General features: G+C 52.9%; 1 protein-coding gene and 1 non-coding gene across 2 annotated transcripts; one reads left to right on the top strand and one right to left on the bottom strand.

Annotated features, from left to right (window-relative positions):
* Positions 1–7,279: 7,279 nt before the first annotated feature.
* On the bottom strand, positions 7,280–27,286 carry CEACAM19 (CEA cell adhesion molecule 19). The gene is given in 9 exon segments (XM_040634422.1): positions 7,280–7,979; positions 8,658–8,687; positions 9,244–9,362; positions 10,292–10,338; positions 10,747–10,830; positions 12,534–12,684; positions 23,514–23,882; positions 24,693–24,756; positions 27,140–27,286. Coding segments are annotated over 9 exon segments (1,065 nt in total). The 3' UTR covers positions 7,280–7,925.
* On the top strand, positions 24,289–24,430 carry LOC121103596. Its single transcript, XR_005835843.1, has one exon.
* Positions 27,287–27,806: the final 520 nt, after the last annotated feature.

The following is a 27,806-nucleotide window of genomic DNA, read 5'->3' as shown; positions in this document are numbered from 1 at the left end:
GGGGGGGGGGGGGGGGGGGGGGGGGGCAGGTGGATTGGAGGAGCGAGCCTCACACCTTTGCACGGCCTCTTCCCTCTGCCCAGATTCCCAGCCCCCATTCTCTCCCTCTCACCTCCTGCACCCGGGGAGGGGGCGTGGTTGCCAAGTCCTTTAATCATTCGACAAATATTTATTGAGCGCCAACTATCTGCAGGGCTGTGCTGGGGATGCAGACAACATCCCTTTCCTTGTGGGGCGTAATCCTATTGGAGGGAGAGGAACACTAATCAAAAAAAATGATACGGCCTATCATGTCAAGGAGAGATAACTGCTATAAAAAAATAAAGTAGGGCCAGAGGATAGCAGTGACGGGTGTTGTTGTTCTTTTAGCTAGGGAGGTCAGGGAGGGCCTTTCTGAAGAGGTGACATGGGGCCTGCAAACATCTGGGGGAAGGGTGTTTTGGGCAGCGGGCACAGCAAGTGCAAAGGCCCTGAGGCAGGAAGGTCTTTGGTGAGTGTGAGGACAGCAAGGTGGCTGGTGTGGCTGGAGCTGAGTGAGGGAGGGTGCCATGGGAAGAGGTAGTTACAGACGGAGCAGGGGACCTAGGGAGTAGGATTTCAGATGCAAGGTGGCCCATTAGAGGTGAGTGGGGTGATAGTAAGGCCCAGCTTGGGGTAAGAGAGCCAATGAGCGACAGAAGAGAAGGATCTACATCTGGAATGAGGGGCTGCAGGGGGCTGGGTTGGGAAGTGTGAGAAGCTGGGCTTTTCTGGAGTTAGGGAGGTGGAGGGGAGTGGAGAGAGAGTGCCAGCATTCTTGGGGGCCCCCAAAGGTCCAGAAGGGCCCGGGCGGGAAACTGGCTAGTTGTCCTTTCTCTCTCTGAGCCTCATTTTATCCATTGGGACTATGGAAAGGGAGTGGATTTGGACTTAGAGTTAGGTAAAAACAACTTAATAAAATTTTTAAAAAATAACTTTTTATTCTGGAAAATTTCCAAATTCCACACACTCATCAAAAGTAGAGGGGAGAGCAATGCCTCCCTGCCTGTCCCCCAGCTCCCTCCAATCTTGCCTCCCTTCCCCCATCCACCCCTGACCTACGGTATCTGAAAGCAACTTCCAGGCCGCTTATCATCTTATTCCTAGATACCTCAGCCTGTATCTTTCACCTAACATGTGAAAATAAGATGAACAGGAAACACTTCCTTAATATCTTCAAATACCTAGTCAGTATTCAGATTTCCAGTCTCATAAACATCAGCTCTTTCTTAGCTTCACTGGGGCATAATTTTCTTTCTTTCTTTCTTTCTTTCTTTTTTTTTTTAAGATATCTTTTTTAAGTCATCTCTCCGCCCCACGTGGGGCTCGAACTCATGACCCCGAGATCAAGAGTCGCCTGCTCCCTGAAAATTTCCCCGTGGCAGGATCCAGGAAGGTTTGCTATTTTGAAATGTTGACTCCCGCAGTGGGACGCTATCCTCCAGTTAAATCTATGCAACCCCAGGGCATTTAGCAGATAAAGAACCCCGCCCCCCCCAAACTCATGGACTCCCCACTGGCCTCCAGGTACACGGAGAGGCCTGCATGGCCATGGGGGGCTACACCCCTGCAGCCAGCCCACCTCCACCCTCCTGGGCCTGTCAGACGGACTCTTTCAGAGGGCAATGCCCTCTGCCAGCAAAGGGGTTGAGCTCGGGAGGGAAGGGTTTTCCCCATGAATCATAATCAGTCTTGGTCGTGGGCCAGCCCATTTCCTTCCCCAGACAGCCACTTCCTCATTTGTATAACGAGGAGCCACAGCCCTGAGAATCTGGTGGTGCCCGGGATTCGGAGGAAGGGAGTGGGGGTCCGCACTAAGCCTTGGGGGGCAGAGCTTGGGTGGAGAGAGTGAAGGACTGGGGGGCTCCTCGTCCCAGCCGAGGACACTGGTCTTTTCCAGATTGGGCCAAACACTTCACCCAGTGCCTCAAGTTACCCCCTCGGCGATGCCTCTCTCCTCGGGGTGAGCAGAGCCCTCTCCACGGGCCCTCGTGTGGAAGGCAGACCCCTCCGCTTGGACACGCGGACCCCAACATGGTAGTGGCCGTGGGTTACGTTTGGTCCTTCTTTACGGACTGGGATGAGTAGAGGAGAAAGCGGGTGTTAGAAAGACTTAGTTCTATTCCCTGTGTCCGTTTTATACCCCGTGTGACCTGAATTTTTTGTGCCTCAGTTTTCTCATCTGTGAAATGGGAATGGTCTTGGCACTTCCCTCACAAAACCGTGGTGAGGATCAAGTAAGTTGATAAACATGAAGCACCCAGTGCAGTGCCTGGCAGGTTCCGTTGCCTGCCCCTCGACGGCCGGCTTCCCGAGAGCAGGGGCTCGCCCGGGGCGGGGGGTGGGGGGGCTCATTCAACAGAGCTGGGTGTCCTGCCGCTGCTCAGTGAGTGTCTGTTGATGCACAAGTGGGGACTGCCAGGCACAGGAAGGGAAGGATATATAGATAATGCGAATCCGCACACATTCGCTTAACCCACGTAAGTTCCTCGAGCCTTTGCCCTGTGCCTGCCGCGCTCGGTGGTGCTGGGACCCATCCCTGACCCAGGCAGCCTTGGTTGGCCCTGCCCTTCCGGGGCTTATAGTCTAGTGGCGAGACAAATCTCTAGACAGTGACCACCCAGAGTGGTCAGGGCTGAGATGGAGGAACTCGGGAGAAGGACCTGACCCAGCCTGAGGGTCAGGGAGGGCTTCCTGGGGGAAGCAGTGTCTAGCTGAGACCGGGAAGATGAGGAGGGGTGGGGCTGGCAGGGTGGAACACTGTGCCTGTGGGCATGCTCCCAGTGCAGGGAGCAGGGAGGGAATGTGGAAGTCCTGGAAGCAGTTCAGTCTGGTGGATGATAGACCACAGACCACAGGGTTGGGGATCAGGGTCAGGAGTGCTGAGAGGGAGGCTGAGGGGCCTCCAGGAGCCAGACCTCCCAGGGATTTGCAGCCTATGGTGAGAAGCCTGGAATTTAAGGGCACTGGGGAGCCATGGATGATTCTAAGCAGGGAGGGACAGGACTGAGTTTGGGATTTAGAAAGATCCCTTGGGCTGTCTTGCGGTGGGAGGATAGGACGGGGCAGGAGACTAGGTAGGAGGCTGGGAAGGTGATGCAGAGAACTGACCTGGCCCAGGGTTGGGCTGTAGAGATCCCAAGCTCAGGAGGCCTAGGAGGTGGGTTCCAGGGTTTGCCCCTCCCTGAGGGAAGGAGGCACCCCGGTTTTGGGCCTGGGTAGCTGGGTGCATTCTCTGGGTTCTCAGAAGGGTAAACAAAGGGGCAGAGGCCGAGGACAGGCACCGAGGTGGGGTGGGGAGGTCCTCCCGAGCTGCCAGAGCGCTTGCCTGCGGGTCTGCGTGGCCCTCTGCTGCCCCCTGCTGGCTCTTCCTTGACACGGGCCCTGCCTGCAATTCTGGCAGAAAGGATGGACCCAATCAACTTAAATCCCAACCAGCGATAAAAGATGACATTTCTGGGGCGACCACGCTGCAGAGTGCACCCATATTCACCCCACCCCCGGGTCTCCAGCTGCCTTCTGCCAATATACCGAAATGAATTCACAACTGACCTCCCAAACCTGCCCTCTACCTTCCCTCCTTCCTCCCTCCCTCCCTCCCTTCTCTTTCTTGGTTTTATTGAAATACAGTTCACATACCAGACAATTCACCCATTTAAAGTGTACAATTCAGTGTTTTTACTATGTTCATAGGGTTTTGCCACCATCCCCACGATCGATTTGAGAACATTTCCATCACCCCCAAAAGAAACCCTGTCCCACCCCCCCCGCCCCAGCTCCTGGCAACCACTCAGCTGCTTCCTGTCTCTATGGATTTGTCTGTTCTGGACATTTCCCATCAATGAAATCAGACAGTACGTACTTTTTGTGTCTGGCTGCTTTCACTCAGCGTCCTGTTCTCCAGGTTCATCCACGTTGTCGTGGGGTTCGGTACTTCGGTCCTTATTTATGGCCGGATTCTATCCCACTGTCTGGAAACACCACGTTTTGTTTCTCCATTCATCCGCGGATGGACGTTTGGGTGGTTTTCCTTTTTGGCTATTAGGAGCAGCACTGTGAACATGTGTGTACCAGTTTTCGTGTGGACACGTTTTCCCTCCTTGCAAACCTGGCCCTCTCGCTCTGTGAATGCTGCCATTGCCCCTGCTTCCCGTTGGCAAGCCAGGCACAGGGCGGGGGTGGGGGGGAGCACCCTGGCTTTCTCAGCACCTGCTCATTCTCCTTCATTTCCCTTGGAAATTATGTTTGATGCCATTTGTTGTCAGTTGTCTGAGGGCAAAGATCTCTGTTTTGTCCTTGACTGTCTCCTCAGAGCCTAGAACTGCACACAGCAGGTGATCAATAAATGTTTGTTGAGCTGATGAATGACACACCCTTCTCCGCCATCCCCGACATCTAACCCAGGACCAAATTCTGTCAATGTTTTGTTCTAAATGTCTTTTGGTTCCGTGCATTTCTTCCCCCAGCCGTGCCTATTACCCTAGTCCGGCAGCTGCTGGATGAATGAATGAGTGAGTCATTGAATGAAGAGGTGGAGGAGAGCAGGTCTTCCTGAAGTTCTTTCAGGGAGACATGGTGGTTGAGAATGTGTGCTCTGGTGTGAGTCATGATGGTGTAATGATCAGGCTGTTCCTACATATTGGTTTTCTCTATTCTGTTTTTTTTTTTAGATTTTATTTATTTATTTGAGAAAGAGAGAGTATGAGAGAGAGAGCGAGAGAGAGAGCATGAGCAGAGGGAGGGGTAGAGGGAGAAGCAGACTCTCTGCTGAGCAGGGAGCCTGACTCGGGACTCGATCCCAGGACCCTGAGATCATGACCTGAGCCGAAGGCAGACGCTTAACCAACTGAGCCACACCCGTTTCCCCTGTTCTTTTTTTTTTTTTTTTAAGATTTTATTTATTTATTCGACAGAGGTAGAGACAACCAGCGAGAGAGGGAACACAAGCAGGGGGAGTGGGAGAGGAAGAAGCAGGCTCATAGCGGAGGAGCCTGATGTGGGGCTCGATCCCAGAACACCGGGATCACGCCCTGAGCCGAAGGCAGATGCTTAACTGCTGTGCCAGGCGCCCCTCCCCTGTTCTGAATACATGGTAGCATTGCACCTGCCCAGTGCTCTTGACATTAGATTGTATCATGTGCCTTCCTTTGGCCCAGGCGATGTGAGTGGGAGTGTCACTTCTGGGTGAAAGCTTTTAAAAGCCTGCATGCTTTGCTGTGTCCCCTCCATTTTTAAAGGTCGTATCTTCAAATACAGTCACAGGGAGGGTTAGGGCTTCAACATACACATTTTGGGGGACGTAATTCAGTCCATATCAGGTTTGATGCTAAGTGAGCAATCAGTCAGACTCAGAGAGCTCACTCTTGAAAAAATACTGTCATCTCAAAGGTGGGGGTTGTATTAATGAAGATCTAGAAGGAGGTGGATGCAAAGAATCCCAAAGTAATTGTAGCTTGCACAAGAGAGGAGTCCTTCTCTCTCAGGTAACTTATCTAACCTGGTGTGGTGGCTCTGTCCCGGTTGCTGTCCCTGCCCCAGCTCTCTCTAACCTGGCTCTGTGCACCCCGTCCCTGGGATCCCAGATGGCTCTCACCACCACATCTTCAGCCTCTGGGAAGGGGAAACGCTCTCCCTTTAAGGCTGTGATTTGAGGACTGTGTGCAGCTATCACTTCTGCTCACATCCCATTGGCCAGGAATTAGTCACATGGCCATGTTGAGCTGCAAGGCAATCTGGGAAATGTAGTTTTTATGCTCAGGAGGCACACACTTGGTTCAAAACTCTATTACTGAGGAAAAGGAGAGAACAGATACTGGGGTTTGATGAGGGGGCTGCTGGAGAAGAGGAGAGGAAGGCAGGCAAATACTCTGCACTGGAGCGGCTAACCTTGCCCATGCCTTGACCTGGTTGACCTTCTCAGAAGCCAGAGATCAGGGGCCCAGGAGATCAGGGTGTCCTGAGAGGTCTGGGGCTGGAGAAATTACAGGGAGTACTTGCATACTGAGTCAGCAAGAGATGCAACTTCCCTTCCTGCGAATTCTTCCTCATCCTATTAACTTCCCGTGGCTGCTGTAACAAGTTGCCACAAGTGCGCCGCGGCTTAAAACAATACGGATTTATTCGCTTACAGTTCTGGAGGTCAGAAGTCCGAAATGGGTCTCACTGGGCCCAAATCAAGGTGTCGGCGGGGCTGGGCTGCTTTCTGGAGGTTCTAGGGGAGAATCTGTGTTCTTGCCCTTTCCAGCTTCTGGGCTCTGCTCGTGGCCTCCTTGGGTCTCCAAAGCCAGCAAGGACCCATGAAATCTTTCTCCCATCACGTCACTCTAACTCTGTGGGGCCTTGGTTTTGGCGCCCTTCTTCCATCTTCAAAGCCCAGTATCCCTCCAATCTCTGCCTCCTTTCTTACAACTCCTTCACTGACTCTCTCTCCCCAGGGTCCCATTCACAAAGACCCTTGTGATTCTATTTCGGGCCCAGTGGGCTCATCCAGGATATTCTCCCCATCTCAGGATCCTTCACCCAGTCACACCTGCCGAGTCCCTTTTGCCGCGTAAGGTAACATTCATGGGCATTAGCACATAGACAACTTTATTCAGCCTGCCACACAGTCTTTATTTTCAGCTCCCTGAGCAAAAGCAACAGTCTGATGTGACTTATGTGGGGGGACTCTGGGCCCTGCACCGTCTGCTGCTCCCCATCTCCCTGACCTCACCTCCCACCCTTTCCCCCTTCCTTTCTCTGCTCCCACCATCCTGGCCTCTTTGCTGCTGCTTGAACTCCCCAGGCATGCTCCTGCCTCAGGGCCTTTGCACTTGCCACATCCTCTGCCTGGAATGTTCTCCCTCCAGATCCCTACATGGCTTCCAATCTCTCCTCCTTTAGGTCTTTGCTCATTGTCACCTTCTCTGCGAGGCCTACTCTGCTCTTCCTATCTAAAATCACAGTCCTCCACACTCCCAACCCCCTTCTCTCTTCATTTCCCCTCCTCTTCTTATCACCACCCAGCACGCCATGTATGTTAGTTACTTTGATTGCTGACTCTCTCCTCCGCCACAGCGTTCCTCTAGGAGAATGGTTTTTGTCTGTTTTGTTCCCTCCCAAAGCTGCAGGATCCAGCACTGTGCAAAACACATGGCTTACTTATGCCGAATGCGTGAATAAATTAAGGGGCAACAGACTGGGCCCACATTTGGGTTGGGGGTGGGAGTGGGGGTCGGAGTTGGGTGGGGGTAGGGAAGGGAGCGGCTGCCCTCAGGGCCTTGGTAAGATTCAGAGTAGGGGGCGACGGGCAGAAATTGGCCATAGGTGTGGAGAGACTGAATCTTGAGTAGGGAAGGGGTCTGACAGCTATGGTCACTGGCCAGGACTGTCACTGGGGGCCACAGGCCTGGGAGGCCGGCCCCCCGGCCATGTGCTTTATCCTTTGGGGCCTATGTGGTGGGGGGGGGGCTGCCTTGTCCCCAGGGGAAGGGGCTCCAAGGACCAGGAGGGAGCAGGGGTGGGGCCCTGTGGGCCGACAAGAGCCCAGCAAGTAGGAGACTGTGAGGTCTGGCTTGAGGCAGGCCTGAGACCACCCTCCTCGTCCCCAGATATCCAGTGTGTGTGTGGGGTACTTTGGGTTAGAAGGTAAGAGCCTACCTTTCCCAGGCATGAGGCCCAGGCCAGCTTGCTGGATGGACCAGACTTGAGGGCGGGTTATATACTCAGAGGGTCAGAGAGGAGCTGGGCCCATCATGAGCTCTTGCCCCCGGGCCCGATGCCGTGCTGAGTCCTCATTTGAATCCGCCTTGTCGGCCCCCAGGCTGTGGTGGCCTGGTCCTGTGGGGTCTCTGGTGTGGCTTCTCTGGGGGCATCAGGCCCTCCGGGGAGGGCTGAGGCTTTCACTCTTCCAGTAGCCTGGGACCTCTTCAGGGGGTTGGCATGAGCTGGCAGTAAGGGGCAGGGTCGGGGTTCAGCAGGTCCTGGGGGGGAAGGGAAGAGGGGATTGTGGGTGGGGGTCAGAGTCGGGGTTGGGGGAGCCAGGCAGAGGCTGAGGGATGCGGGGAGAACACATCCGGAGAGAATGGTGGAAGGGGGAGGCACTGGGCACCGGGAGGGCCAGAGAAAGGAGAGGACACAGAGCTATGGGGATGGAGAGATGGGAGGGACAGGAGCACAGAAAAGGAGAGAGAATGAGAGAGACATCAAGAAACAAAGATGGGCGAAGAGAGAGAGGGAAAGATAAGAGGACGTGGGGAGCCAGAGAATGAGAACAAGAGCAGTAGACACCCTGAGAGGTGTAGGGAAATGCAGAGAAAAGTAGACAGACACACAGACACAGAGATCCAGGGGCAGACAGGTGGGGACAGAGAGGGGCTGGGACCCAGGCCCAGGAAGAGGCCCCTGCAGGGGGGTCCGACTTGGGCCCTGGCCTGCTGTGTGACCCTGGGCGGGGGCCTTCCCTCTCTGGGCTCCGTTTCCTCTTGTACAAATACGCAGCCTTGGAATGCGTCTAAGAAGGAGGAAGGTACAACTCCGGGAGGGGAGAGGCTGTGCTGTGCTTCCCAGGGAGCTACAGACCCTGAGAGCTGGTGGAAGGTCGGTGAGGACGGCCCCACCCACTTGCCCATCAGGACCCCTCCCGCGCCCCAGCTCCACACCTGGTAGGGGTGGTTCTCTGGCTCCGGCCGCTGCTGGGGCAGGGGCTGCAAGGGAAGAGCACCGGTGAGCCAGGCCCCTGGCATCCCGACACCCTCCCGACTTTGACCTTTACTGTGAGGACAGACCCGGATTCCAAGTCCCCATCACCCCTTCCTGAGTCTGCGGGTGGCGTGGCCGGTGTTCTGACAATGACCCCCTTGAACCCTCCACCTCCCGTGCACGCCTGTGGCTCCAAGCTTTTCCTCTCGGTTTTTAAAATTTCTCCTCTTATTCATTTGAATTCTTCTTATTATCATCCCTTCCCACCCGATTATAAAGAGAATATCTGCTCAGTGTAGAAACTACGGACAAGGGGAAGAGAGAAAATACCCCCCCCACCAGCCTCCATGGCCCAGGGACAAATGCTCCTTATGTTGTGTCCTTCCAGTCTCTTTTCCTGGTGGTTTTGAAGTAGGGAGCACCCCGGGGGCTGAGTCGTGTTCCCCAAGTGTGGGACAAGGTGCTAGGAGCCAAAGGGGGTGGGACTCACCATGGAGGTGCTCATGGACCCTGTGTCACCGGGCAGAGACTCCGACCTTGTGGGACAAGGTGCTAGGACCCAAAGGGGGTGGGACTCACCATGGAGGTGCTCATGGACCCCGTGTCACCGGGCAGAGACACCGGAAAGGTCGGAGACGGCATCACTTCATAGATGTTCTGGTCACCTGAAGCAGAGGACAAGGGAGGGAGGAGCTGGCTGACACGCAGCCCACAGGCCCATGCTGGCTGCTGTCAGTGGTCATTTATTCAGCTAACGTTTGTGCAAATCCCTCTCCTTGCCCAGCCCTGTGCTGGGGACACAGCAGAGACTCAGGTAGCCCTGGCCCTGCCCTCCCGGGGCTCACAGTCCAGTGGGGGTGACAGATCTGTCCCCAGATAGGGATGACCCAGAGTGGGTAGGGCTGAGTGGGGGAGCCCAGAGGGCTCCTGGATGGGAGTCAGGGAGGGCTTCCTGGAGGAGGGGACATCTGAGACTGGAAAGAGAAGCGAGAGCTATGCAAAAGCAGGAGGGAGTGGCTGGTGGGAGGTAGCCTGCCATGTTTGAGGAGCTGTGATATATTTGGTCTGCCTGGATTATATATATATGTAGTTTATTTTATATTGTTTTGTTTTTGAGGGTGGGAATGTTACATGTGGGAGATGAAGCCAGGAAAGACAGTGGGGACCAGTTTATGGGGGTCTAGAGAGCCATGTTAAGGAGCCTGACTTGTCCTAAGGACCCTGGGGAGCTATGGAGGGCCTCTGAGCAGAGGAGTGACAGGGCGAGGGTTTTAGAGGCACTCTGCCTGGGGATGGGGTGGAGGCCAGCCTGGAGGCGGGGAGCCCAGCAGGGAGCTGGGTGTGGGGACCCGGGAGTGGAACCACCAGGACTGGATGTGCCAGCCACTGAGAAGAGGAGGAAAAGCAGGTTTGGGGTGAGTGCTGATGTACTCGGAATCTGTGCGCTGAGTCTGGGGGGCCCCAGAGAGGTCTGGATGGGGCAAGTGATTGGGAGACCCCTAGTGGGAGAAGGCGAGGGTGCATGTGGCTGGCTGGAGAAGAGGAAGGAGCCGGGAGGAGGGCCAGTAGCCACCCACGGGGACCTCTGGCTTACCAGCATTGTGATTGGGGCGGGCCTCTGGCTTCTCTGCGGGTGTCATCCTGGGGACGCAGGGAGAGAACCAATATTAGTGCAGTAAGCCGCTCGGGTGGGTGGAGAGAGACTCAGAGAAACTGGAGAGCCCATCGGTCCATCAGAGAGAGATGGTGCCTGCTACAGAGTGAACTAGGTCAAGACCTGCCCTAGCCCCGCCTCTTCTCCCATAACCTCCAGCCACGGAGCCCTTCCTCAGTTTCCCCAGCCACCACCGTATGCCAATGAGTAGCATTTCCCTAATGTCACTATTTAGGCAGACCATCTTAATGAGTCTGCTCCAGCCACCTGTTTCATGATTTCCTTAACATTTTTCTTTGCATCAGCTCATTTGAATACATTTATTTAAAAAGTACACTTGACATCACTGCCGCAAATTCATTAATTCACTAAACATGTATTTACAGAATGTGGACCATGGGCTGGGTCCTGTTGAAGCCACTGGGGACACAGATGAGAACAAGACAGACAAAGACCCCTGGCTTCCTGGAGTGGGCACTCTAGGAAAGAGAGAGAGAGAGAGAGAGAGAGAGAGAGAGAAGTCCAAAAAATGACTGGCAGTAGAATGCCAGGGAGTGAAAAGTGCTATAGGAAAATGAGGATGGAAAGAGGCAGAGGGTGGAGGCGGTGTGGGTGCAGTTTCAAGTAGGATGGTGTGGGGGGCCTCATGGAGAAGGCGACATTTGAGCAAAGGCCTGGTGCAAGCAAGGGGACCAGCTTTGCAGAAATCATGGGAAGAGAGTTCTAACAGTCTGTGCAAAGGCCCTGGGGCAGGAGCAGGAACAGCAAAGGAACAGCAAAGAGAAGAATATGGCTGGGGCAGAGAGTGTGAGGGAGAGAGGGAGGAGAGGTGAGGTCAGAGGGGGGCAGCAGGTCAAGCTAGGTCTTGTGTCCATGGTGAAGAGTTTGGCCTTGACTCTGAGGGACCCAAGCTGACTAATTTTCACTGGATCTTTCTGGCTGCTGAATGCGGAACAGACTGTGGGGGCGAGAGCAGAAGCAGGACACAGTCAGAAGCTGCCATATTGTAATGAAACCAGACGTAAGTAGAAAGTGACGGGGAAAATGAAGGAAAGCCAAACAATGGGTTAAATCTAGGGCTTGACAGGGTTCTTGGTTTTCTCTCGGGAAAAGCTAGCGAGTGTTAGAAGGACCTTAAAGGCTGACTAGAACCAGATCGAGATATTCTCTTGCCACAGTCAGAAGGCTACAAAGAGAATAGGAAAAGGAATTTGTCTTTGGAAATATTTCAGACTTAGAGAAAAGTTGCAAAAATGAAAGAGGAGGTGGAGGAGAAAAGGTTGTTGCCTCCATTTCCCCGGGAATTAGGGAGAGCAGCAAAATGGCACATTTGCAAGCAGCTCAGAACCCAAGTCAGGAGACAAAGTTCTGAAGAAGCTGATCTCACAAGGAACGAATTTTCCACGAATAGACCATTTCTTGGAGGAAAATAGGCCCCTGCCTTTCTCCCCCAAACAGAAGTCGGCACCATCCGAGGCCTCTGCCCGTCCTCTGTCCACTCCGGTTCTTTGGCAATAGTGTCTGTTGTTGTTGTTTTTTTTTGGTTTTGTTTTGTTTTGCTTTTTTGTGGTTTTTTTTTGGGGGGGGGAGGCCCTCCCCACTCTGAATCCCTTTAGTCACGTGGAGCTGGGCTGTTCTCTGACTCCGGAGCTCTGCAAATGGCCCAGGTTTGGCCAATCAGGGTATTCCAGCACTTGGCCGCAGTGGTCGGTCTGTGTAAGGACATGCGATTTGAGTTAAGCCAGTGGGCAGCAGCCGCGGGGCTTCTGTTGGACGTGTTGGGAGCCGGTGCGGCCTTCCCTCTGTGGATGGGAGCCTGGGGCTACTGGGAGCCAGCTTATCACGCCACCCTCCTGCCTGAGAAGGAGGCCACCAGAGAAAGCAGAGTCGAGGGGTGTATGGAGGAGTCTCCTGACAAAATCGAGGCCCCGGATCCGGCCATGCAGCGCCAGAAAAACTTTCTACTTTTTCGTAAGCCCATTCAAAGGTAGGGTTTCTGTTCCTTGCAGTGCAGGATTCTGTCTAATACAGGGTAGAAGGTCGTTTTCACCTCAAGAGTTCCGAGATTTGATGAGATTGGGTGTGAGTCGGATGACATGACTCATGGAAGAATCAATGTGTGGGACCCAAGGGGTGGGGAAGAGGACAGAGGGAAGGAGAGAGAGGCCTGGGGCCCCTGTACCTGTGGCTCTGGCCCCTCCAGCCTCTTGTTAACAGGAGATGGGCAACGCACCCGATGAAGAGGGACCCGGAAGCAAGGGACCCGATCAGGATGGCGGCCATGATCCCAGCACTCACGGGCAGCTGTGTAATGGGCAGCTCCTTCAGCTTTTCTGAGGGGTACGAGAGAGAAAGAGAGGCCTGTGAGATGTCCTGGAAGGGTCTCCCCACTCCCCTCACCCCTGCATCAGTGACTGTCCAGAGAGCACTCATGTGCACTTTCCTTTCCCAGCCTAGAGCTTTCTCCTGCTTTTCAGAGCTGGACATCCAACTGTCCGGTTGATTCTGCTGCACGTGAAACTCAACGTCCCCGGATGGAGCTCCTCGGCTCACCCCACCTCACAATCTCTGCTTCCCCAAGATTTCCTCCCATCTTTGGCACATCTGAAACCTATCTCCCGACACACTCCCTCACCTCACCCCACCTGCCTGCTTTTTCTCGCCTCAGTTGACTGACACCTCCATCCTTCTAGGGAAAGGATGCGGTTCCAGGCCCTGTTTTGTGGGGGCCATAGGGTCTCGATGCGTGGGGTTCTCAAACACTACCTGCCAGGTTTGGGACAAAGCCTACCTGACTTCCTACCCCCACCACGAGGACCTCCAGCCTTTAGTATCAAGCTGAACACCTGTTATATCCCAACCCTTCTTGTCAGCTAAGCTTGTAGACTCTGAGGTCAGAATGCTGGGGTTCAAGTCCCTGGGCAGATTTCTCGACCTCTCCGTGTCTCTTCCCATCTGTGAAATGGGGACAATAAGAGTATCTACCTTGTAGGGTCGTTGTGAATATCGAATGTGTTTGTACACACACACACACACACACACACACACACTTCTTTCAATTATCCAACAAAGTAGGATCTGTGCCATTTTAAAGATGAGTAAACTGAGGCACAGAGAGGTGAGCTGACCTGCCCAAGGGCTCACAGGAGGTGCAGTGCTGGGATTACACCTGGGCCACCTGAGCTCCTAATGACCACTCTGTGTGGCTTCCAAAGGAAGGGCCTGTGTCCCAGGAGCCCCTGAAGGATGGGAAGGAACTGTACCAGGCTCTGCATGACTGGAGTGAAGACCGGTATTTCCAAATGGACTAGAGTGTCACCATATAGACATATGTATACATATATATAGGTATTTGTGTGTGTGTGTGTGTAATTAAATCAATCAATATTTGCCCAGTTCATCCATTTCCCTAAAAGTTTATCGGTTCAAAGTGTCTGAAACCCATTTTTTTTTTAATTTTTAAAAATTTTTTTAAAGATTTTATTTATTTATTCGACGGGATAGAGACAGACAGTGAGAGAGGGAACACAAGCAGGGGGAGTGGGAGAGGAAGAAGCAGGCTCACAGCGGAGGAGCCTGATGTGGGGCTCGATACCATAACGCCAGGATCACACCCTGAGCCGAAGGCAGACGCTTAACCACTGTGCCACCCAGGTGCCCCTGAAACCCATTTTAAAATGTACTCTTCTCACGGGGAGGAAGAGGATAGGCTGTGTCTGAGCCTATGTGGTCGTTGCCCCCACAGCCTGGGGAGGTGGCTAAGTCAGGCCCATTTTGCAGATGTGAACACCAAGGCCCAGAGGGGTCTCATTTGGGCAGAGGATAGAAGGCAGCCCCTCTTCCAGACACTGGAACTTAGCAACTTCTGCACCTTCTACCTTTTTATTATTTATTTATTTATTTTAAAGTAGGCTTCACACCCAACACGGGGCTTGAACTCAAGACCCGGAGATCAAGAGTCGCGTGTTTTACCGACTGAGCCAGCCGGGTGCCCCCACCTTCTACATTTTTGAATCCCCACAACAGCAAGTGGAAATTCAGTGGCTTCTGTGAGTGACTCGGCGGGCCCGAGGCCAGGTTGGCTGACTCAAGGAGCCCCCTGCCCAGCTTCCTGTCTGCTCCACCCCGACCCTGTTGTCCAGTCTTCTTACAGCATCCAGAGCCCCTTCTCCTGGATCTGCTTGCACTGGTCCCTGCAGCCCTGTCCACCCACAGAGTTCCATCACCCACAGCTCCCTTCCTCACTCTCTGGGCCACCCAGCCTGTGCCAATGCTGTTCCCTCTGCCTGGCATGCTCTTCTCCACACACGGTATATAACTCCTGCTCACTTTTCCATTCCCAGCTCCTTCTGGAAGCCTTCTCTGACAATCCCAGGCCAAGGAGACTCCCGATAGGCATTTCCTTCATAGCTTACTCTCTTAATTTTGCAATTCGTTGATTCGTGTTGGTAGACAGGATATGAAAGAGAGCTTCAGGGGCGCCTGGGGGGCTCAGTCCGTTAAGTGTTGACTCTGGATTTTTGACTCAGGTCGCGATCTCAGGGTCGTGAGATCGAGCCCCACCTTGGGCTCCCTGATCAGCAGGGGGTCTGCTTGATATTCTCTCTCTCTCTCCCTTGCCCCTCCCCCTGCTTGCACGCACACTTTCTCTCTCAAATAAATAAATAAATAAATAAATAAATAAATAAAAAGAGCACTTCAACTACCTCCATTCTAACCTCAGTCTGTGCTTGCTAATTATTAAGTGCTTCTTTCCAGCTTGTCTCTTAACTCATGGAAAAGACACTGCGTGCAAGGCATCCTGTGATGGGAGCTGAAACTACCCCCTCAAGCAGTAGGGACCGCTCTGAGCCAGCAAGAGCCCTCCTGACTGACCCCAAGACAATGACTGACCTGACCTTTACTGCCCACCTGCATGTATCCACTGACCTTTGTCCCACCTTTTCCTTAGTAAACCTTGAAGTATCTTCAGCACTTTGGAAACAGTCTTTGAGGTGCTAGCCTGCTGTCTTCCCGGGGTTGGCTTCACTGAAATATATTCCTTTCTTGTTTCACCACCCCTCTTCTCTCTGCCTTTCGATTTTGTCTGCAAAATGGCCAAACCTGGTCTGTTTGGGATCCCAGGAGCCAGGTACTCCTGCACCCCTGGGCCCCAGCTACAGACATGTGGGTGTCTCCTCAGCTCCTTCCACCCCTCCACCATTGTGAAGCCTGCAGCCCTTCAGGAGGGATGGATCTCGCCTCCAGCTCTGGGTGGTCTCCCTTAGCTAATATATTCCACCCCTTGTCACAGTGACTGCATCAGGAAGGGCAGCCCTTCAGACCTAAGCCAATCAGCGCTCTGCATTCCTTTGGCCTTCCTGATTGGTTCAGGTTGGTCCAATCAGAGTGAAGTGAAGGGGTGTAGTCCAGAGGGGGTAGGGGAAGGAATCCCTCGTTCTGCAAGCTGCGGGCTTGTGAGGCTTTGGAACCATGGAGTCATCTTGCTGCTCTGAAGGCCTTAATCATGTCTCCTTCTCCCTTGGAAAGACAACCCTGAACTGGAGCCGGGCAGAAATAAAGACATTTCCCAGCTTCCTTTGCAGCCTCCATGCATGGACAGTTCATGCAAAGGTGCCTTAGAGTATGGTGTCGAACATCGCCGCTAACATTGGAACCCCCCGCAAGTTCACATACAACATTCCGTGTCTGAATTTCCCCATTTTATAAGGATACCAGTCATATTGGATTAGGGCTGAAGCTAGCGACCTCATTTTAACTTGATTCCCTCTATAAAGATGCTACTTCTAAGTAAGGTTATATTCTGATGTGCTGAGGGTTCAGACTCAGTGTCTTTTTTGAGGGGACAGCATTTAACACGCAACACCTCCCAAGCTTGGTTCCCTGCTTGGTTCCTTGGTTCCCTGGAGAATCTCTGAGTTGTTCAGGATCCTTGAATCTATTTTTCCGCTTAAATCAGCTAGAAGCGGTTTCTGTTGCTGTAGCAAGAACCCTGCCCCAATCACATGATTAAAGTGTCCTCTTTTTAGAACTTGTTATATTTTCTGCCTTTTATCATAGACCATGAACTTGAAAAGAGGGAGCCTGTGAATCCCGGTCTTTTTCAAAGTCGATTGCGACAAGATCTCTTCTGTGATACGATCTTGCCATTCTTTTATCTGGTAGAAGGATCTAACACCCCTCCCTTGAATCTTGGCTAATCTCAGTGGCTCAGTTGTAATCAAAACGATACAATGTAAGTGATGCTGTGTGCCTTCCAAGGCTGGGTCAGAAGAAGCCACGGAGTTTCTGCTTTGGTCTCTTGGAACACTTGCTCTCCCCTTGCTCCCTCTAAGAGCCCAGTCTCCATGTTGTGAGGAAGCCCAAGCAGTCACATTGGAGAGACCACGTGACGAAGATCTGGTGGATAGCCCCAGCTTAGTTTCCAGCCAGGGTGAGCCTCCCCGTATCTGAGTGAAGACACCTCTGGATGATTCCAGCCTCCAGCATGTGAGCCAGTCCCAGCCCTTTGGGTCTTCTCATCTGAGGCCCCATCTTTGCTGTGCCTTGTCTGAATTCCAGATTCCAGAAATCGTGACCATAATAAACTGGTTGCTGTTCTGTATCACTGAGTTTGTTCTGCACCAAAAAAGTAACTAGAACAGAGCCCCACATTCCTTTTCTTCTTCCGGGACTGAAAGGTTTCTTTTTGGCTTTTCTCTTTACTGGGCACTGGGACCACCCATCCTCAGTTCTAAGAACAGAGAATCATCTGGGTCTTCTTCCGTGGGCCATATTATTTATCCATGTGTATCTTTGAGTAGATACAAACACATCTGAGAAAGTGCTTTGAGAGACCATTATAAAAGCAGACAATGGCCAGTCTGTATATAAAAATAGAATTCCGATCCACAACCTGCAGCGAGCTGCCTAGAAGACCAACCCTCTTACGAACAGCGCACGACGCCAGCCTGCTTTGAGTCAGACTTGCGGGAAGCCAGATTGCTATCTCCAGTGACAATCCAGGAAGACAAACAGTAACTTCTGGAAGAACTGGCCCTAAATGGCCAGGACTTGATTAATAACCAACAGCTTTCCCAATCTTTGTCCCTGCTTCTAACTTAGGACCAGCTCCCGAGAAAGCCAAATATGCCCCCTAACTGGTCGCCTCCAGCTTCCCGGTGCCAACAACCTCCAATCAGGGCCCAGCTGAAGCCTTCTCTTTTTTCCACTCTGAAGCTTTCCCAACCCTCTGCCTGCCTTTGAGCCTCTGCACAAATGCAAGTGCCAGGGGCCGACTCCCCTACTACAGCAAGCTCGGAGTAAATAGCCTTTGCTTTTCTCATTGGTTGGACTTGGTTGATTTCCACAGCGTCACATGGATTTGCCAGCCAGTCCTCACAATGATCCATGGTGGGAGGTGTGATTGCTGCCATTTTACAGATATTTGGGGGAAACAGAGGCTCCGAAAGGTGTGATTTGATTAAAGGTCATATAAGCCCATGACACCGGCCAGTTAATGGTTGTTAGTGATGAGGCAGAATGAAGTCCTCAAAGTGTGGCCCCTGAGCCCGCCAGCCTGGGTTCAAGTCCGCACCTGCTGTCCCTTAGCTGGGTGACCTGGGCAAGTTACTTAAACTCTCTGTGCCTCAGTTTCTCTGTCTGTGTAACGGGGATCATCTTGCCGTGGCAAGGAGGACACAAAGGAGACATGTGTGCGAAGCCCTCTGCACGTGTTTGGTAAGGGGGTGCTGGGCTCTGTCATTAACTGCCTGGGGTGTCAGAGGGCCCAGAAAGCTTTGAGGAGCCCGCGCAGGGTTGCTTGAAGGCCCCCAAGTCCCCTCAACTGGATTTATGGGAGAACAGACACCAGCTGTCAATGACCATGATCCCACTCTGGCTTCTGAGCCTGGTTTGGGCAGCTCACTGGCTGTGGGACCTCTCTGAGCCTCTGTTTCCTCCTCAGTACACTGGGGACCTATGTGTCCTGGGCCTTTCTTGTGTTTTCAGTCTGCCCTAAGCCTGTGAATCCTCCCCTTTGGGAGTTCTCCCAGACACTTGCTTCCTTAGCGTCTTTTCCCATGGCGCAGGTCATGTGACCCAGGTCCCCTGGTCAGGGACGTGGCCACCAACAGATAAACTCTACGAGGGCAGAGATCTCTGTCTGTTCCTTCTGTACACTCAGTGCCTGGTACACAGAAGGTGCTCAATAGATGTTTGTTGAATGAATGCAGCTTCCCTGTGCCCCCAACCCCCACCAGGCAAGGGTTCTGGACCCAGGCCTGACACTTGGGCAATGCTAGCTCTGGCAGGAGAATTCTGCAAGCAGTTTACACCTTGTTTCTGGTTCCCAGCCTCCTTGGGGTCCTGCGAGCCTGCAATGCCCTTTATTAAGCCCTTTTCTGTACATTCCATCTGGGCTTGGCTCCTATTCTGGCCACCAAAGGCACACCAAATCCCCTCATGATTGAGAGAGTTAAGCGTGGGAATTACCCGGGACACAGGAGGAAGAGCTCCCAGCCACGTCCATCCCCCCTCCACCCCCCTGGGGGAACTGGATGTGGGACCACAGCTGTCCCTGAATAGAAATGACCTGGCTGCTGAGGTGACCCACCCTGACATGAGAACGCGCCCAGCCCTATGCCTCACTGCCTCGCCTTTTCCTTTGCTCTTCCTTTTGCTGAATCACTCTGCTTCCCTGCTGCCTGTGCTCAGCCCTCTGGAAGCCAAGGCATTTCTCACGAGGGAGTGGATTCCACCGGGGCTGGGAAAAAGCCAGGGGGCCGAGGGCCAGGGACATGAACTCAGACCCAGGAGGGATCTCGCTTCCTGCTTTGCCCAGCCGTGCAGGGGGGGGGAGGGGGCTCTGGGTCTCTGTTTGGTTGCCCTTCTGTAAAATGGGGATCATCCCAGGGCCTGCCGGGGGTCTTGCGGGAATGGAATGAAGTGAGGTCAGCAAAGCGCTTGGCTTAGAGGTGCTCACAGGTGGAAGATGGAGTGACGAGGATTTACGGAGTACCTAACGTGCGCTAAGCACCGCTCTGCACCGGGGATCGGTGGTGGACAAATCCATAATAGATATATTTGTGATGATGACTACGAGGAGAGCAGGTGTTGAGTCCTTGCTCATCTTCTCTGCCGTGATCCCCCGGCATCAGGCTCCCCATCTTGTCTGTCCTACTTCACCCCCCCCCCCCTTGGACAAGGAGTGGACCCTTCACTCAAGGCGAAGGAAACCACAGGCCACGTTGGACCAACCAGATTATTAATATTTTTTCTTTCTTTCTTTCTTTCTTTCTTTCTTTCTTTCTTTCTTTCTTTCTTTCTTTCTTCTTTCCTTTCTTTCCTTTTATTTGTTTATTTGAGAGAGAGAGAGACCCCCAGCGAGAGAGGGAACACAAGCAGGGGGAGTGGGAGAGGAAGAAGCAGGCTCCCAGCAGAGGAGCCTGATGTGGGGCTCGATCCCAGAACACCGGGATCACGCCCTGAGCCAAAGGCAGACGCTTAACGACTGAGCCACCCAGGCGCCCCAGATTATTATTTTTAAAGATTTTGTTTATTCATTTACTTGAGAGAGAAAGTGCGGGAGAGAGAGCATGAGTTGGGGGGGCAGGGAGCAGAGGGAGAGGGACAAACAGACTCGCCCCCCCACCCCAGCATGGAGCCCAATGCGGGGCTCAATCCCACAACCCCGAGATCACGACCTGAGCAGAAACCAAGAGTCAAATGCTCAACAGACTGAGACCCCTTGGCGCCCCGGACTGACTAGATTCTATCTTGGTCTGTCTGTCTCTCCAGCACTCTTTCTTTCTAGCTCTGCATTTTGGAAGAGGAGGTTCAGAGTATGCAAAGAAGCCTGGGCTGACACCCAGCTCAGGCCTGGCAGGAATCCCTGGCCTCCAAGAGGAGAATCCCTGAGCAGAGAGGAGGCCGGAGATGGCGCCCTCTGGGGGAGGAGGGGGCACTTGCCTTTCTGAGCACTTCTATTGCCCATGGCTCTGAAGGGCCCCCCACCCATTCATTTATTCAACAGTGTGTCTGGCGCTGTTCTAGGCTCTGAGGAGACAGCTGTGAACCCAGGGCTCCTGGAGCCCCCATCCCAGGGGCTACCCTGGTGTCCTACAAGGCTCCCTACACTGTGAGTCAGTTGCAGAGAGCTTCTGTCCTCACAACCTGAGCCTTGGCTTCAGTATATCCTGCTGCACTGGCCTCCGAGGATGCCCTTCTCCTCTTTTGCCTCAGTCATGCCTGTCTCCTGCCAGCTCAGTTCATGAGCCCTACAGCTTCGTGCCACAGGCCCTTTGCACAGACCAAACCTTCTGCTTGAACACCTCCCAAAGCTCCTTTCCCCTCTACTTATAACTGCCAGTCATCATTCAAGCTTTGTGGAAGGATCGCCTTCCCAGGGCAACCTCCCAGCTAACCCCCGATTTACACTCTCATCATCCCCGCACGCGCCTTTCCTTCATGGTCCCTGCACTATGCACAATGATCTATTTTGTGATTATTAGTTAATAGCAGTCTCCCCCGCTGGGCTGTGAGCCTCGGGAGGGCCAGAGCTGTCTCAGTCTGCACTGTGTCCCCAGCAGGGCCCAGGACAGTCCAGACGCAGAGGTGACCTTGAGGAAGAGGCACTGGGGGAAGCTTTGCTGAAGGAACAAGTGAATGAGCTGTTTAGTGACTGCAGAGGAAGCTGTGGGTCTCATCAGGCGGCCCTGCACTCGAATGCCAACCCCGTCGCCGATTCGATGTCTGGATGCCTAATATTCGGGGCATGCCTTAAACCACCCGAGCCTCAGCTTCTTTCTGGATAGAATGGAGATTCAGCCCACACTCAACTGTGGCTGGGTTCAACTGTGAATCAGATCAGTGCTCTGTTAAAAACCCTCTAGTGGCTTTTTTCAGTCGCCCCACGGCCAACAAGCCTGGCCCCTGTGTGCCTCTCAGACCTCAACTCCTGACACCCAACTTGCTCGCTGCCTTATAGCCACGGCGTTCTGTCTCTATGCTTCGGACACACTAAGCTAGTCTTGCCTCAGGGCCTTCGCCCTTACTGTTCCCTCTGCCAGGAACTCTGTCCCTCAGGAGCCTGCAGGGCTCCCTTCCTTTCCTCTGCTCAAATGTCATTTCTTTGGCAAGGCCTCCCTGATGACCTCCCATCTTAGATCACATCGCCCTGTTTAATTTTTTTTTAAACTGGGCAAATTATAACCTCTCTGTGCCTCAGTTTCCTCATCTGTAAAATGAGTCCGATAATATTACTCACCTCACAGGGCTGCAGTGAGGAGTAAATGAATTATACATACAGTTGGCATGTAATAAATGCCAAATAATGTTAGCGATAACTATTACTGTGAATGTGTCTGAAATATGATCTTAATTTATTATTTACATGCTCATTATCAGCATCCCACATATGAATGAAGGTAAGGAGATTATCCCCCCCCCTTTCTCTGCTTAGAGAGGAAGTGGTTAAGCTCCCAGACTCTGGTATTGTGACTTCCTGTGATCAAATCCCAGCTCTACCATGCCCGGTGACTCAGTTTCCCCAACTGTAAAATGAAGACAATAATGGTGCCTGCCTCATGGTGTTTTTGATTTTGAAAGTTTTCTTTCAGGGGCACCCGGGTGGCTCAGTGAGTTAAGTGTCTGACTCTTGATTTCAGCTCAGCTCATGATCTCACGGTCATAAGATCGAGCCCCAATTCAGGCTCCGCGCTCGAGGGGGGAGTCTGCTCGAGATTTTCTCTCTCCCTCTACCCACACCTCCACTCTCTCTCTTCAAAAAAAAAAAAAAAAGAGAGAGAGAGAGAGAGGGAGAGAAAGTTTTCATTTATTTCTTTATTCAACAAACATTAACTGAGAACCTACTGTGCGCCCCCCCCGCCCCCGTGGTCGATGCTGGATGATAAAGGGACAAGTATGTTTTCACTGTCTCCCTTTGAAGAATTCCTCTCCTACTGAGACATGTTTGGAATGTGACACATCAGAGCACATTCTGAAAATCACAGAGGAAATGGGGTGATCAGAGTCCTCTGGGGACACGATTGTTAAGGAGCAGGTCTGCTGGGAGGTTGAGAGGTTATTTTATTCCCCCAGCACTATGGAGATGTAAATGGCATATCACATTTCTTAGGGTTTTTAAATTTGATTTAATTTTAAAGATTTTATTTATTTATCTGAGCGAGAGAGAGCGAGACAGCACACACAAGTGGGGGGGGTGTCAGAGGGACAAGCAGACTCCCCGCTGAGCAGGGAGCCTGACACAGGGCTGGATTCCAGGACCCCAAGATCAGGACCTGAGCTGAAGTCAGACGCTCAGCCGACTAAGCCATGCAGGTGCCCCCACCCCTATTTAATTTTAAAGCTTATTTATTTATTTTTAAGTAAGCTCTGTACACAGTGTGTGGCTCAAACTCATGACCCCGAGACCAAGAGTCGCATGCTCTTCCGACTGAGCCGGCCAGGTGCCCCTCATACGTTTTTTGTTTTGTTCTATTTTGTTTTTCGAGATACAAAGGAGTTAATATAGGGCCGGGGTTCTCAACCAGGGTGACGTTTGGTAATGTCTGGAGACAATTTTGGTTGTCACAACAGGGCGAGTGCCACTGGCCTCTAGTGGGTAGAGGGCAGAGATATGGCTAAGTACCCGCAGTGCCCAGAGCCGCCCCCGACTACAAAAAATCAGCCAGTCTAAGATGTTAGTCATGCCCTGGTTGAGAAGCTGTGCTCTGGAGTAAGCGGGCCCAAGTGACAAATGCCCGAGAAATGTTGGCTGTTGCTCCTGTCCGCCACCCCATCTCTAGCACTTTGCCCAGAGCGGATTCATCAATAAATTCTTGACTAACGGACGCGAAAGCTGAGAAACGCAGTATAGCCCTTAGGACCGCGCACACAGTAGGAGCTCGATAAATAGTTCATTAGTTAATGCCTGTGTGCAGTACGGGAGATGGCGCGTTCTCCAGCGTCTGGCACGAGGATGACATTCAATAGACATTTGATCGGTTAACGCGTGTGAGGGGCACACGGTGTCTTCAGGGCCCGGCACGCAGGTGCTCGATCGGTATGGGTTGAACGGAGGAGTGAGAACCACGTGACGCGGCATTTGCGCAGGTCCTGGCCCGTGGCGGGCGTCAGGCTGCACGAGCCTACCCGCTTCCTCCCGCAGCGGCGCAACACTCACCGGCCACCCGGACCTCGGTCTTGGCCCTCATGGTCCACTCAGGATTGATGGTGATGGCTACCTGGTAGGTGCCGCTGTCGGTGGGCTGGACGCGATGCAGCAGCATGGAGCCATTGGGGAAGCCAACGATGTCACGCTGCCCCATGGCGCTGCCGTCCCTCTGGGGCCGCTGGAGGTCGGGGAAGTAGGTGAATAGCATCGTGCCACCGTTGGTCTCCTCCCCCAGGTACCAGTTGAAGTCCTGGAAGGCGCCCGGGATGCCCTGGACGGACAGGAGAAGGTTCTCGTCCTTTTGAGGATGCTCTGGAATCTTCTGGATGCGGAGGGCAGCCCAGGTGCCTTGGGGGATCCAGAGGGCCAGCACTGAAGCTGTGGAGAGTTACAGGGGTGGCCTGAGATCAGAAGCGTTGGACACGGACCATAGCAGTTTCCTCCCTGTATGTCCTCATCTGGGGACAAGGACTCCGAGTGCTGTTCAGGGCTGGGATCGATGAGTGATGTCTGCCCTGGGTTCAGGAGTGGGAGCCCAGATATGAAAGCCACCGATTTCTTATCCCATTGGTCCAGCAGATTTTTCTGCCCTGAGATGCTGTGTGGTCTGCCTCGAAACAGGTGGACTCTGAATTCATTCATCCGTCCATCTAACCAATACTTACAGAACGCCTATTATTTATACTGCAGTACCAATTATATAGGATCTGTCTAAAATTCCCTAGATTTCTAGGCACGGGGGATATCTCAGGGAAACAAATATGAATAAATTCCTGTCCTCGTGATGGTCTGGCCTTGTACCAGGCAGCCCAACCCTGACCTAAGTAAATTCCCAGGAATGGTTTTCCCTAGGGTTTGAGTTTGCAGTAACCGGTGTGAACACTGTAGCAGCAGTTTGGTGATGATGTATGATATTGCAAATAGGACAAAAGAACAAAACACCTCCCCAAAAAACCACAAACAAACAAAATTCTTGTCCTCTTGGTCCTGATATTCTAGAAAATTCCATAGGCAAAATTAGGTATGGGGCTGTGATTCTACAGCTCAACACCCTCCCCCCCCCATCTTACCCTAATAACTCTAATAATTTCTTCTTCCCTGGCAATCTTTCCCGTACTCCAAGAGGACACCGCAGCCGCTGGGCTGAGTCCCACCATCCCTCCGCAGCCCCGGAGTGTTCCTCCTTACCTGAGAGCAGGAGGCCCTTGGAGAAGTGGCATTGGGCCCTCTTAGGAGTCTCCATCTTGGTGTCCTGTGGAGTTGCTGACAGGGCTGGAGAGCTGGGCCCTGGCTGTCTGAAGTGGGCCACCTCAGTGGGGATCCTGGGGGTGACTTCCGGACATGGCCAAGCCTGGCTGAGCCCCAGCACCCCCTTTCTACAGGCTCCAGAGGCTTCACCTGTGCTCTCTGGGATGGGCGCAGACACTGGTTGAACCAGTTTTCCAGGGTGACTTGGGGACCTTCCTGGGGCTTCCCCGGACTCCTCCCTTAATCCCCTTGAACCTCTTCTTCCCAGCCGGTGTGACTGTCGGGAACAACAGCAGTGATCACAACGGGAGGGAGTCCCAACACAGCTGCCTCATCCAACATCCACCTCACGTAAGTGCGCCCATTTCACAGATGAGGAAACCGAGGCTCGAGGAAGGAGGCGAGTCTGCCAGTAGGTGGAGATGGGACCTGACCTGTGGCTGGCTCACTTTAAAGCTTTTAGCACAGTTTTTCAAAAGCATCCACCATTCATTCATTCATTCATTCATTCATCAATTCATTCATTCATTCCCACACCCACTCCCTATGCTCAGCACTGTGCTGGGTGGTGCTGCAGACACAGTGGTGACTGAGACAGCTCTTGCTTTGTCCTCAGCCCACAGCGGGGCTCACAGTTCTGTGTCTGTGTTGGGGGGAGCAGGCCCACCCCCAGGCAATGATGATCCAGAGTAATCAGCACAGGGATGGAGGAGCCTAGGGGGCTGGGAGAGCCCAAAGGGGTGCCTCACTCAGCCTGAGAGGCAGGGAGGGCTTCCTGGAGGAGGAGACATCTGAGCAGAGACCTGGAGTAGGAGTAGCAATGAGACAGATGGTGGGGTGCAGGGGAGGGGTGAGGTTTACCAAGCATGGTAAACAGCACATGCGAGGCGTGGAGACTGAAAATCCTGGCTCACGGCATGCTGAGCAGGAGGGGCTGAGGCCAGAGAAGAAGGAGGGATTAATTGGAATTTTGAGCTCTGTTGGGACGGGGTCTAGGTGATGGAGGGTCCAGGGTTGTGCTAATACTGTAGCCAGTAGTCACCTCAGGTGACTGAAATAGACCCTTAATTAAAATTCAATGCCTTCAAAATTCGTTTCTCGACCTGGTCACTTTCAGGTGATCAATGATCCCACGGGACCAGTGGCTATCACATTTGATAGTGCAGCTACAGAACATTTCCATCACCATCACAGAAACTTCTGTTGGTTGGACAGCGCTTGTCTACGGATCTGAAGGGGGCAGTGCCGGGCGAGGTTTCCGGGTCTGTGGGAAGAACACCAGTTTTGGGGGGGAGGCATAAGTCAGTAGCAGTTTGCCTGTGTGTGTCACCAGATTGCTGGAGGTCATGGCATCTACCAGGGTCGGTCCCCAGGTTGGAGTGGGAGAGAAATCTTGACTTTGATCATGGCCCAGGCGGGCTGAGCAATAGCGGAGTCCAGCCCAGCCCTGTGGCGAGCTGGTGAGCCTGACTCAGCCTGGCTCTGCCACCACTCGGCTTTGGGATCTTGGCAGCAAATGACTTCGCCTCTCTGAGGCTTGGCTTGCTCCTCTGGAGAATGGGGACAAGCATCCCCACCTCACGGGGCTACTGGGAGGGGGTAAGGAGACGCTCATGCATGAGGCTCGGCAAGCAGGCAACAGCTGTCTCTGGACGTGTTGACCTTGTCTTTGGACTTGAACAACCTCCTGAATTCTCCCTGCCCCTCTGCGACCCTGCTCAAGGAAAGCGTATTTTCTCTGGAGGAGTTACCGATCCCCCACCTCCTGAAAGGCCCCTAGTGCCTGGAAGGTTTCGTATGATGTTTACTGTAGTGTTCACAGGGATCTACCCTCAATCCTTCTGGCTGCGGTTTTGGAATTTCCTGTCTATCTGCTTGAGAGAGAGATTGTTGCAAACCCAGCCATTGTTTCCAAGTGGAGCCGCCTAGGGGAGAGAGCTCCAAGTTTGGGCCGCAACAAGATTGCCCAAACCAGCCTCATTTTCGTAGGACTTTAGTTGTGCAGCAGGAGTGGAGTTTAAGGGGTTAGAGGGATTCTGATACATTATCACCACTAACCCCTGGGCAAAGGCTCTAGAGGTAAGCAGTGCTAGGCGGCTCATAAAGCAACACCAGTTATTCTGAATTTTCCAGGTGCTGAAGCTTCTCTTTTTCTGTTTCTGTCTCTCAAATAATGACTTTGATTCCTTTTGCATTATTAAAAGAAAAGTCAAGGTGTGATACAGAAAATTTAGATAGTATGATCTCAAAAAGAAGAGGGTAAAATTCACCCACCTTCCAACTGCCCAGAGTGTCACTGCTAATAAATACCAGAGGTCCAGACTTCTGTCATCTGTTCAGCAGCCTTCCTCTGGGTTTTTCCCCAGCTCCAGAGGGCAGGTCCTGACTGGTCCTTTGGCTTGGGATTGGTTGAGCAGTGGGCGATGCTGGCCAATGACACCAGAGAAGAGGCTGCTGGGGAAGTTCACCCAGGACATGGTGGTCTGTTTTTCCAGGTCTGGGTCTGGTTGTGATGGCCGGAATGCAGCAGCCATCTTGGCGCCAGCCTGAGGATGATGCCAACATGTGGCAGAAAACAGAACAAACAGCAGAGGAGCAGAGCTGAACTTCGTATGCGGTGCCTGGATTAGAAACAGACAATCCAGTTCCTTGTTTTTAACCCCAGCCTGGGGAGTGGCGGGGAGAGAGGGCGTTCTCTGCTCTTGGCACCTGAACATTCCTCACCATCACATTTTTATATACTGATGGAGATTCTCTCACTCACTGGACTCGACCTAGGCTCCCCTGCACTCTTCCCGTGAGGCCTGAGTTTTGGACTTCTGTGTTCATGTTTGTTTTGCCCAGTTTTGGCAAGTATCCTCCTAAGTCAGTTTAACCGGAACCCCCCACCCTTGGTAGCTGCTTTCCCTCCACATTTGATCAGGTTTCTCATCCCCCCCTCCCCACTCCCTGGGTGATGTCTGATCGTCCTAGCCTGCCTTCAGCAAGAATCTTGTCAGGTCATGTTAGCCAGGATCCCCCTTACCCCTGATGTTACCTCTTAGCAAAGCCCCC

This window comes from Ursus maritimus, unplaced genomic scaffold, assembly GCF_017311325.1.
Source record: "Ursus maritimus isolate PB19 unplaced genomic scaffold, ASM1731132v1 scaffold_19, whole genome shotgun sequence".
In the NCBI taxonomy this organism is placed as follows: domain Eukaryota; kingdom Metazoa; phylum Chordata; class Mammalia; order Carnivora; family Ursidae; genus Ursus; species Ursus maritimus.
This window is presented reverse-complemented; position numbering and strand designations above follow the sequence as displayed.